General features: G+C 41.6%; 1 protein-coding gene across 1 annotated transcript in view; it reads right to left on the bottom strand.

The window, feature by feature from the left end:
- jam2b (junctional adhesion molecule 2b) overlaps window positions 1-4,117 on the bottom strand; it is a 7,765-nt gene extending 3,648 nt beyond the window's left edge. The window contains exon 1 of the mRNA XM_023981449.2: window positions 3,941-4,117. Coding sequence (XP_023837217.1) covers window positions 3,941-3,989 — 49 coding nt within the window. The 5' untranslated portion in view covers window positions 3,990-4,117. The remainder of the gene's footprint in view (window positions 1-3,940) is intronic.
- Between the last annotated feature and the right edge of the window lie 8,591 nt (window positions 4,118-12,708).

Raw genomic sequence — 12,708 nt, 5'->3', positions numbered from 1 at the left:
GAAGAGACTGACGAGAGAGAGGAGAGAGGGGAGGAATCAAGGATAGGAGGAAGTAGAGCAGACAGGAGACGGAGGCGATGGGGGAGAAGCGGAGAGGAGAGAGGCGGAGAAAGAAATAGAGGGTCGGGAAGGGAACCGAGAAAGACTGTGAGGCAGGAGAGGCGAAGAGAGAGAGTGAGAAGACGGAGAGAGGAGATATGAGAGAGAGTGGAGGAGAAGAACGGACGAGAGAGACTGGTGAGGAATGAGAGAGAGAGGGGGGACGGAAGGGACCATGGAGAGAGAGGGAGAGACGAGGGGGTGAGACGAGGAGGAGAGCAGAGAGAGAGGAGGGTGAGGGGGAGGAGGGGAGGAGACTCGAGAGAGGGAGAGGCGACGAGAGAGAGGATCGGAGGAGCGAGTGACCGGAGGAGTGAGAGAGAGAGGAGGAGGGAGGCGGCGGGACGAGTGAGGAGTGAGAGGAGAGGCGGTGAGGAGAGAGCTGGATGGAGAGAGAGAGAGAAGAGAGAGAGGGAGAGAGGAGAAGGAGAAGAGAGGAGAGAGAGGAGAGAGAGAGAGAGAGAGAAGAGAGAGAGAGAGAGAGAGAGAGAGGAGAAGAGAGAGAGAGGAGGGAGAGAGAGAGAGAGAGAGGAGACGAGAGAGAGGAGTGAGAGGATGAAGAGAGAGAGAGAGAGAGAGAGAGAGAGAGAGAGAGAGAGAGAGAGAGAGAGAGAGACGAGAGATTATTTCCCTCAGATTACACAGATCCACAAAGAATTTGAAAACAAATCCAATTTTGATAAACTCCCATATCTACTGGTGAGAAATTCCCACAGTGTGCCATCACAGCAGCAAGATTTTGTGACCTGTTGCCACAAGAAAAGGGCAACCAGTGAAGAACAACACACATTGTAATACAACCCATATTTATGCTTTATTATTTAACTTGTGTGCTTTTATCCATTTACATTGTTTAACAACAACTGTATATATATAATATAACATTTGTAATGTCTTTATTGTTTTGAAATTCTGTATGTGTAATGTTTACTGTTAATTTGTATGTTTATTTCACTTTTGGTATAATATCTTACCTCACTTGCTTTGGCAATGTTTAACACATGTTTCCCATGCCAATAAAGCCCTTGAATTGAATTGAATGAATGAATGAGAGAGAGAAGAGAGAGAGAGAGAGAGAGAGAGAGAGAGAGAGAGAGAGAGAGAGAGAGGAGAGAGAGAGAGAGAGAAGGGAAGAGAGAGAGAGGAGAGAGAGAGAGAGAGAGAGAGAGAGAGAGAGAGGAGAGAGAGAGAGAGAGAGAGAGAAGAGACAGCACTCAACATTAACTATTTGTAGCAAGGTTTCTAACTTCTAACTTTCTTTCTTATATACCAAAAACTTTATGTAAACATTGACTGAACTGAGATTTGTACTACACAGTCCAGATTGGGCTGAGGGGTATTTCAGAAGGTATATTTGTTTGAGAAAGAGCAGACACAAATCCAGACACAGACAGACAAAGAGACACGCCACACACACCAATGCAAACACTCATTCACTTACTATACACACTCACCAACACATGTACACACACACAGAGCGAGGCAGAGTAAACCCACAGAATAGATATGCCCTGGTGCCTGGTGTTACCAGCAGGAATTTCGTGTGTAGGAGGAATGGAGGTGATGGATGGCAGACCACTGATCTCTACATGACCTGATTAACCTACACACACTTAAACTAACATAGGAATACACACATACTGAAACAACACGCAAATATCAACACAGGCAAACATATTATCTGGAGATGATTTGTTTATACTCTCTCTCTTTTCAGACACACACATTTTACATTGAGTAATTCAGTGTGACTTACAGTAGTGGTGCATACATTTTTATATTTTTTCATACACACGCAGACAGTAGATGGAGACGGCTGCTGGTCATCCACTATCACTTCAAGGTCCCTGTCCTTAATATTTTTTGACTGTGTTTGTGTGTGTGGGGGGGGGGGGGGTCCCCTCTATACAAAGCCCTCTGTATCACAGTAACTCTACACCAATAGAGGTTTTTAACTCTCACTCTCTCTCTCTCTCTCTCTCCTACCTCTCTCCACACACACACACACCACACACACCAACCACCACACACACACACACACAACACACACACACCCACACACACACACACACACACACACACACACACACACACACACACACACACACACCCACACACACACACACACATAGATCCGTCATCTAACCTAACTGTAATTGCTGATATTACATCAGATTTCTTTGGACCAGTGAACAGTGATAACGATTCCCATGGCCGTTTGGAAGAACAACCTCAAACACTACAGACAGTCTATAACCCTTCCAGATAGCAACTGATTGCATCTCTGGCCAATTAGCAGCTGGGTCATGGGAGGGCTATCGACAACATTAAACAGGACCATTGCCTGCCTACACCAGGCATCAGAGAGGTTGGCTCTCCAGAACCCTGGAGCCCCTCAGAATCTGGCCTTTCATCAGTCTCTAGATCTCTGGGTCTCTGGGCTTGGACAGCATCAGAGGGTCTAATGTAAATAGAAGATCTGTATGATTCCCGTTCCCACTCTTCCCAAACCCAACCCACTCCAGCCAAATCAAATCAAAATCAAATGTATGTATAAAGCAGCCCTTCTTACATCAGCTGATATCTCAAAGTGCTGTACAGAAACCCAGCCTAAAACCCCAAACAGCAAGCAATGCAGGTGCAATCCTGAAACACATGACACACACTTCGCCAAATCGAACTGTTTAAAGTGTGCTTAGTCTCAGGGACACATACACAAGAACATACAATGCACGCAATGCATATATATATAGCTTACACACACACATACAGCTTGAGAGGCACTGCTATGGTAAACACTATGATGGAAAATGAAGTGGGGGGCTGTCAATGTTTTGACCCACATTTGCACCCCAGTTCCCCAAACCATCTTGCTGCTTAACGTGTAAACTGATGTTTTTAAACTGTAGTGCTCTGTGTTGTAAATGTGTCTGAAACTTTGTGTGTTGCTATTTTGACCAGGTCTCTCTTGTAAAAGAAACTGTTCATCTCAATGAGACTAACCTGTTAAAATAAAGGTAAAATAGATTGAAAATCATCAAATATCAAATACAACTATCCTGTATTAGTCATATGTATGAAGGTTGCAGTATGCATGACAGCTCATTGACTCCCCTTGAAATCATATTTTCACAGTGGTATAAAGTACTTAAGTAAAAAATACTTAAGTAGTTTTGGGGGGTATCTGTACTTTACTTTACTATTTATATTTTTTACAACGTTTACTTTTACTTCACTACATTCCTAAAGAAAATGATGTACATTTTACTTGTTACATTTTCCCTGACACCCAAAAGTACTTGTTACATTTTCCCTGACACACAAAAGTACTTGTTACATTTTCCCTGACACCCAAAACATTTCCCTGACACCCAAAAGTACTTGTAACATTTTCCCTGACACACAAAAGTACTAGTTACATTTTCCCTGACACACAAAAGTACTTGTTACATTTTCCCTGACTGATTTGGTGGACTCACTAAACACACATGCTTCGTTTGTAAATTATGTGCCCCTAGCTATACATAAAAAAATATATATTGTGCGGTCTGGGTTGCTTTATATAATGATTTATACTGTTACTTTTGATACTTAAGAATATTTTAGCAATTACATTTACTTTAGATACTTAAGTATATTTAAAAACAAATACTTTTAGATTTTTACTCAATTAGTATTTTACTGGATGACTTACACTTTTACTTGAATAAATGTATATTAAGGTATCTTGACTTTTACTCAAATATGAGAATATGGTACTTTTTCCACCACTGTATTTTCAGACAAAATATCCATTGGGCCAAGATAAAACTAATAAAAATCTGCATCTCCATCTACTCACTCTGCAACAAGACGAGGAAGATAAGAGACAAAATCCCCATGCTGTCCATAGTTCTTCCAAACGAGTAAACAGTGTCCAGTGAATTTAAATAACCTAGAAAGATATTTGAGTGTCTGAGAACGTTCGCTCCAGACAAGACTGAAACATTTCCAGACGTTCAGAAGTTCTTGAAGTTTTCTATGTGCGCGCTCCCGATGGAGACCATTTCATCTAGCGGAGATACTCAGGCGCGCGCTCACCACGACACACGCGTCTGTGATTTTGGCTATAGTAGACAAACGTTTTGTCCTCGAAGAGGATTTTACCTCTTCAGTGTGTGTAGGCAGTAAACGGTTATGTACAACGTTATTAACGAATAATGGGCCAATGTATATACCGTCACAATACACCACCCAGCAAACACACAACCACCACACAACGTTCTCTAAAAGTTGTGGGACTTAAAGATGCACTATGCAGAAATCCACCATTTCCTGGTTACAAAAATTCTAATAGTTAGCCTAATTTCAGTTTATGTGACAAAACAAGCAAGCATAGTGTAGAGAATCACTGTACGATCTACTAAACTGCTTTGAAATATATTTTCCATAACCAAAAATATTGTATTTTCAGCTGTTTGAAGCTGGTGTACAAAACCAAAAGTAAAAGATGCAAAACAAAACGTAAGAATGGAAGGTATAGAAATAGCACACAGTACAGAACTACGGCTTCTTAGACTTTCTTTCAATATGAATGCCAGAACTATAACACACATTTCTATGTGAATTTGGTTGGGTCGCCCAAAAAGTTACATATTACAACTTTAATGTGTCATTGCTACTATCATGTATGTTAGATATAGCCTACAGTAGCCAAAATAGCGATTTTTTTCAATTTGTAATTTTCTACCAATTTGTAGCAAACATCTTTTCACTATCAATTTGTGACAAAGGTGTACTTTTCTTGTTMTCTTGTTGAAGTAACAAATTCTAAGTTGGGATAACATTAATCTTTCTGTTTATGCTCATTGTACAATCTAGGCTACAGCACTGTTTTTGCAAATGTAGATATTTTTATGTTTTTATTTAAAAATGTGTGGTTGTTATAAGTAGGGCCATGCTTTTTAGGTACTTTTTGAGCCACTTTTCTTTTACCGGTATTTCCAGCATTATCCACTAGTGTTGCTGCAAGTAGAAAATCCTAGGAAATGTTATATAATTGAGACAAGCTGTCTCCAATCAACCAATCAATGTCTGGTCGTGCATGTGTTTGGCGAGGGGAAGGCCTGAACCAGGCTAGACGTAGCTCTGCGAATGTTAACCGCACAAAAACTATTATTTGGCAGGGAATGCTATTTGTAGATCAGTAATTCTACTACACCTCACTTTGCTCAAGCTGATCCTCTCCAACGGACTCGGAAGTTGTAGCTAAAAATGTGTCAATTAGGGGCAGAGTCAATGAAACCAATCAATTATATTGTAGCGAATTCGGGTGTAGCCCCGACCGGGACTTGAACCAAGGTCTAGTGGGGGGTTTGGACATCTTGGCGTAACAGTTAAGGTGTTGGTTTGACAGTCGCTGTAATGCGATGCTCTGGCGGCAGAGAAGTCAGGCGCAGGAGAGCAGAAACTGATTTACGGTTGTGTTTAATAACCATAAACCACCATCAACAGAACAATAAAATAAATGGGTCAAACAAAACCCGGTACATACCAGCATACAGTGCATAAGTACTACAACAAACAATTACGGACAAGGACATGGGGGGGAACAGAGGGTTAAATACACAACATGTAATTGATGGAATTAGAACCAGGTGTGATGGAAGACAAGACATAACCAATGGAAAATGAAAAGTGGATCGGCGATGGCTAGAAGGTCGGTGACGTCGATCGCCGAACGCCGCCCGAACAAGGAGAGGGACCAACTTCGGCAGAAGTCGTGACAGTCGCTGGACATTACAGGAGGCTGCTGAGTTGCGGATGGCTCTTAATAATGGCCGGAACGGCGCAAATGGAATGGCATCAACCACACGGAAAACATGTGTTTGATACATTCCACAAATTCTGCTCCAGCCAATACCACAAGCCCGTCCTCCCAAATGAACGTGCCACCAACCTCCTGTGCTGGCGCATTCACACACACAGATGGAGTCAAGAAAACACACTGCCATTGTTCTATCCTATAGACAGAGGTGGCTTTGGGGAGGTCAATAGGCTCCACATACAACAAAACACACACACACACACACACACACACACACACACCACACACACACACACCACACACACACACACACACACACACACACACACACACACACACACACACACACACACACACACACACACACACAGAGGGGATCAGAGAGGACAGCTGGATGGGCTACTGTGTCTCTGCTCCCTAGATCATGGGTATTATGTGTCTCACCACTCACATTCACACAGACAATACATACTGTCATACATTACATGTAGGTGCATTCATTCACACACACACACACACACACACACACACACACACACACACACACACACACAACACACACACACACACACACACACACACACACACACACACACACACACACACACACACACACACGGCTGTGGCACCTGTTTCCAAGCCACTGTCTGTGCAGCTGCTGTGTTGAGAGAGGACACTGCTGCTGTTAGCTCAACACACACGCACACATGATGGAGGGGTTGACATGATGGAGGGGTTAACTATTCCCTTTGACCACAGGGAAACATTAATCAACAGCTATACCAGTATTTTTACCATATTTACTACCTTTTCTTGTAAGGCCACTAAAATGGAAACGAGACTGATTACAAAATGCAAAGCTGCAATAAATAAAGTAGCAGATCAAAGTTCACGAAACAAAACGTGAGTGATAGATTAATGACAGGCTGATAGATAAAGATATACATGCAGCATAATTCTTTGTTTTTGCTAGCAATTTCTTTAGGAGCTAAATTATCTGTAAACTAAACTAATAAACACTGAAGGGGAGGGACTACTGGGTTGTTTTAAGACTGGACCTCAGTCTCTTGTCCAGTGTCCTATCAGACACCTCGCTGTTGTGTAGTGACCTGAATCAGGAGGTTGATCCCTAGTGGGATTGGATAATACTGACCAATACTGTACTTCTGTCTGACATACATTTTCATTTCAGAAAACAGGTTTGGCTAAGTCCATTGTCATTAAATCTTTAATCACATTTAAAATACCCAAAGGAAATTGACAATTGCAGGATTACAAAACAATGACCACTTTACAGTTAAATTGCCATTCTATAGCCTGGTGTTATACATCTGCCGCTATGACAAGCAGGAACTACATTCACTATTTCATTTTATATACATTTTCTATGAGACTCATTCTACAAGGCCCCACACACGTGACCAAAACGCGCTGTTACAATGAGTCTGCCAGCGACTGTTGTTGATTTATAACATTATAATTATTACATATTGAGATAGGGATATTGTTTTTTTACTGTAAAGTCTGGGAAACCAGGAAGCAGAGGGAGAAAAATAGAGGGCTGCTGAAGAGACACTGAAATAGGGGACAAATGTGTTTAGGAATTTACCTGCACATGATAGGAGTGGAGGGGGGTTTTAGGGGAGGGGGGTAATAAAGGACCAGCTCTTTATAGGGCCAGGAGAGCTCATAACAAGATCATACAGAGACACACATCACAAAGCAGACAATTGGAGCCATTACCTTGACTACATTCACAGGTAAGGCAATAAKAAAGCATGAAATTATACTTTTTTTCTTCACAAAGGTCAAGGTTGCTGATTTGTTCAGTTCAGGCTGACATCAGAGTGATATGAGGGATATTATACATATATTTACGCACCTCCAAGACATATGATATACACTAATGGTCTTGTTACTTTAGACATAAACGAATGTAGGGAGGTCGGTCGCCTAGCAATCCAAGGGTTGCATGTTTGAATCTCTTCAGGGACAACTGTAGCAGTTTAGCTAATCCTTCTCATAAAATGTATGTAAATTCTCCTAACCTTTGTCTTTACAATGAAAAAAGCAGCCTGGCCTCAGAGAAAGACGTATAATACTATACCTCCTCCAAGATGTATGATAAGCTACATTATACAATTAGTATGATATTGTACAACCAGGTAAGGCGTATGATACTATAGATCCTCTCATTTWTATGATATTGTACGACCGTTATTCCATTCATAAAGTAACCTAAAGTAACGTAATATATCATACTAAACTAATGGAGGGAAACAAATTTGCATACCAAATCCTACAAATTGCGTACTCTGTGTTTCTAAGTGTTATTTGTCTCCCTGTCTAGATGAATATGAAGACTCTGGTCTTGCTATTGTTAAGCCTAGCAGGTAAGGTGTCTCAGAAGTTCTACATTTCTATGTTCTATAAAGTTTTCTAAGTTCTCTCATACAATATTCCACAATCAGAATACTATGATAKTGGTTTCCAAAGTTCTTATTCTTCTACATAGTGGTGTGCTGAATGCTTGAATGCATGACAAATGAGTTGAACACCATTCTGTCAGATCGCTGTGGCCCCTCTGTGCTAGTACATGTTTTGTGTGCACTCTGTTTGCAACACTAGTACAGTAGTATCTTATTTTGAACCAGTTTGCTACATCAGAAAAATGATCTTGCAGCAACAGGAAATGTGAATTACGTGGATTATAATTACTGGGCGTTTTTGTAGGGGTTTATACATTTTTCAAAGAGGAAATTACAAACTTTAGAATACTTTAAACTTAAATTATACAATGGGTGGGTCTAATCATGAAAGCTGATTGGTTTAAACCGCATTCCAGCCGGTTGTCATGTCCTGACCATAGTTATTGTGTGTTTTGCTTGTTTAGTGTTGGTCAGGACGTGAGCTGGGTGGGCATTCTATGTTGTGTGTCTAGTTTGTCTGTTTCTGTGTTCAGCCTAATATGGTTCTCAATCAGAGGCAGCTGTCAATCGTTGTCCCTGATTGAGAATCATATATAGGTGGCTTGTTTTGTGTTGGGGATTGTGGGTGGTTGTCTTCTGTCTTTGTGTTCTGCACCAGATAGGACTGTCTCGGTTTTCACATTTGTTATTTTGTATAGTGTTCACGTTATTGTCTCTTCTTTATTAAATCATGTTGAACACTAGCCGCGCTGCATTTTGGTTCTCTCCTTCACCCCAGGAAGAAAGCCGTTACACCGGTGTCTATTCCACAAGTTACCACAGACTAAATCTATGATGTTAAAATGCCGCTTGAGCCTCTAGCACCGCATCTCAGTGCTAGAGGTGTCACTACAGACCCTGGTTCGATTCCAGGCTGTATCACAACCGGCTGTGATTGGGAGTCCCATAGGGCAGCGCGCAATTGTCCCAGCTTTGTCCAGGTTAGTGGGCGGTATAAGCTGTCATTGTAAATAAGAATTTGTTCTTAACTGACTTCCTAGTTAAATAAAGGTTAAATAAAAAAATTATAAAATAAAAAATGTACTCTGTTCCATCTGACTGCGCAATCCACTGTCTCATCAGCCCAGCCAGGCAAATTATAAACTTGATCTCCAGTATAAAAAGCATCGAGACATTATCTCACATTTCCTTTAGACTAACATTTAGTTTTCAACAGTGGASATTTGTATAAACCTTGCTGTCAAGACCCCTGCCAATATATCCTCCAAACACCAGTTAATCGGGCATTATCACTTAAATAGCAGTACGCCAATGCTACATTTGTAGCTGAATTTCCACGAATAGAGTACATTTTGGTAATGTAACTTCAGAATGAAAATATTAATTTCACCTATTTTTTACATTCTGGCATAAAGAGCATATGTTTAACATAACTTGTTTTTATTTTCTCATCTTAAGGGGTAAACCCCCCAAAAGGTCTATAGTAAGTGCCAATAAAATGCCATTGAAGTAACAGGGTTGTGGTTTTCATCTTAAATCAGCCATAAATCCACTTGTGACAGGGGGGATGCAAGCTTGTTGTGTGCAACAGGGAGGGGCAGTTGAATATATTGTTAAAACATTTGTTAAAGAATTTCTAGCCCATCAGGGTTGTTTTGCTCAACACGATCAGTTTTCCACAATGAAACAAATCACCAGAAAGAGTAGAACCAGCTCACCTGCTTTTACTCTATGATTATTATATGTTCAATGTTTCTTTTGAAAAAATAATTTAAAAAGTTATAGTTTCACCATATTGAAATAAGAGTTCAGTTCACATAACTGGGTTGAAGTCAGAAAAACATGAGTTTTTTTCTTTTCTCATATATAAAAAATCTGATTTATAGAGTTTTCCATGTGGTCTATATTAAAGGGCACTTCCTTTAATATAACGGCCTCTAAATATTGGTGCACAATATCGACTTAAAATATCAAAGGGACACAAAATGTTCCTGACTGTGATTGACTGTGATGTCTTAGCAAAATAACTCAATAATTCATATTTCTCCTTCCAAAATATTATATATTTTTTTTGTTAAGTTAAATACTGTGAAAGTTAGAMAATCAAACTTTTTTCCGGTTATCTGTGATGTCAGACCACATTTTAGGCTCTAGAGCCATTTAAAAACCATTGCACTGGTTAAAATGGGTAATGGTAAAAAATACATATTTTTTTTAAGTACTTGTGGCTCTGGCGAGACCCTATGGATCCATGGATAAATGGATAGCAGCACCAAAACCAGCTTTGCCCCAAAGAGAGATCTACCCAGTACTAAAAGACCGGCTCCCAGAGCAGGGACACGTGGTGGAGGCAGACCATTTTCCCCTAGCCAGACAAGGCCCCACTGCACAGCGAAAACCAGCTGGCTGGAACCCTGAGGCAATTGTGAGAAGAATCCAGCTGAAACCTGCTGAACTGAACCATCCAGTGCAGGAGAAACCAGAAGAACTGAGCCTTCCAGTGCAGGATACACCCGAAGGACTGAGCCCCCTAGTGCAGGACAATCTGGTGGATCCCAGCCTGGATGTGCAGGTGATTCCAGTAAGACATTAAAAGCCAAAGGAATGGATGCCAGTGGTACAGGAGAAACCAGAGACAGAAGACACTGTGGGGCTGGAGACCCAGGAGGATCTAGTGGAACTGAGCCCTGTCGAGCAGGAGAAACTAGAAGAACTGAGCCTTGTGAAACCTGATGGGCAAGAGAAATCAGAAGAACTGAGCCCTGTGAGCCTTGTCAAGCTGGAGAAACCAGAATAACTTATCCCTGTGAGCCCTGTCGCACAAGAGACACCAGAGGAAGATGGAAGAAGAGTTGGAGGAGGTTGGCCCATCAGCAGAGGAGGCTCAGCCTGAGCAGGAGATGGAGGCTGAGATGGAGGAGGACCTACTGAGGATGGAGATGGACGATCCAGAGATGGGGGAACTAGAGATGGAAGAAGTAGAGATGAAGAAGATACAAGATCCAGAGCAGGGGTTAGATATGAAAAACCAGAGATGGAGATGGGAAAACTAGAGATGGAAGAACCAAAGATGGCAATGGAGGAGCCAGAGATGGAGAAACCAGAAGTACAGATGGAAACAAGGGTAGAAATGGCAGCTGAATTAGAAATGGAGACAGAYGTGGAGATGGCACTTGCAATGGACAAGGGGCTAACACAAAAAGAGGAGGGCCCTCTTATGAAGGGTGAATATGTGATGGCTGAAGAGCCAATCATGGAGTTGGAACCACTACCAGAGGACGGTCTGATTTAAAAGTATGGGAGAGGAGGCAGGCCTATGGATGACAACAAGATGGCTCCAGAGATGATGTATCAGTTTGATCTGGAAGAGGAGCCAATGTCAGAACTGGAGCCATTGCTAGGGGAGGGGCCTGGTTTGGAGGAAGACGATGAGTATTTAATGGCGGAACAACCAAATCATGGAGCTGGAGCCTGGGATTAGGGAGAGGATCCAATCATGACAGATTACACCATCACAGGGGAGGAGCCAGTGATGGAACTGTTGCAAGACATGGGGCTTAAGATAGAGGGGTAGTACTTCCTGGCTGAGAAACCCATCATGGAGCTGGAACCTGGAATGAGGGAGGCGCCTTTCACTCAGCATTATCCAAGGACAGACTAAGGCTGTGATGGTAGAATAACCAATGATGGAGATGGATCCACTAGAACAAAGGTTCTCAAACTTTTTCACTCGGGGCCCCCTTTCCAGCATTGGAGAACATCCCCCCCCCCCCTTGCGCGTGCGCCCACGTGTCTATTTCTATAGGCAAAAGCACTGTTCATGACACAAACTGTTCACACCTCTCTTTTTGGTGGAGAGAATTTTGCATGTTTAAAGCAAATTTTCTTGCAATTCTATACATTTTGCCATGTCTAATGTGTATTCATGTGATATTCAAGTGACTAAAAAATGACAACAATATTTATGGGCTAAAAAAACGAAATAAATAAACGTTAGCTGGGTTGATCCGCTAGTTGATCTGGACATGTCTGACAAGTTATAAGGTAATGTGAGGTATGTGATGACTAACATGGCAAGAGGAACTGATGATGCACTACCCAATTTCGAAATTGCACCTTGTGCATTCTACTATTACAACTTTCAAGAGTAAGATTAAAGCCAGACTGAGTTCCTTTAAAAAAGTATTTAAAAAAACACTTTTTGGGGTGGGGGTGGACCCTCGCCCTACAGTTTGGGAACAACTGCTTTAAAAGGGGAGAAATCAAATCAAATCAAGTTTATTTTATATAGCCCTTCGTACATCAGCTAATATCTCGAAGTGCTGTACAGAAACCCAGCCTAAAACCCCAAACAGCAAGCAATCAGGTGTAGAC

This window comes from Salvelinus sp. IW2-2015, linkage group LG36 (genome assembly GCF_002910315.2).
Source record: "Salvelinus sp. IW2-2015 linkage group LG36, ASM291031v2, whole genome shotgun sequence".
NCBI lineage: Eukaryota > Metazoa > Chordata > Actinopteri > Salmoniformes > Salmonidae > Salvelinus > Salvelinus sp. IW2-2015.
The sequence above is the reverse complement of the archived record's forward strand: the minus strand, read 5'-3'. Positions and strand labels throughout refer to the sequence as shown.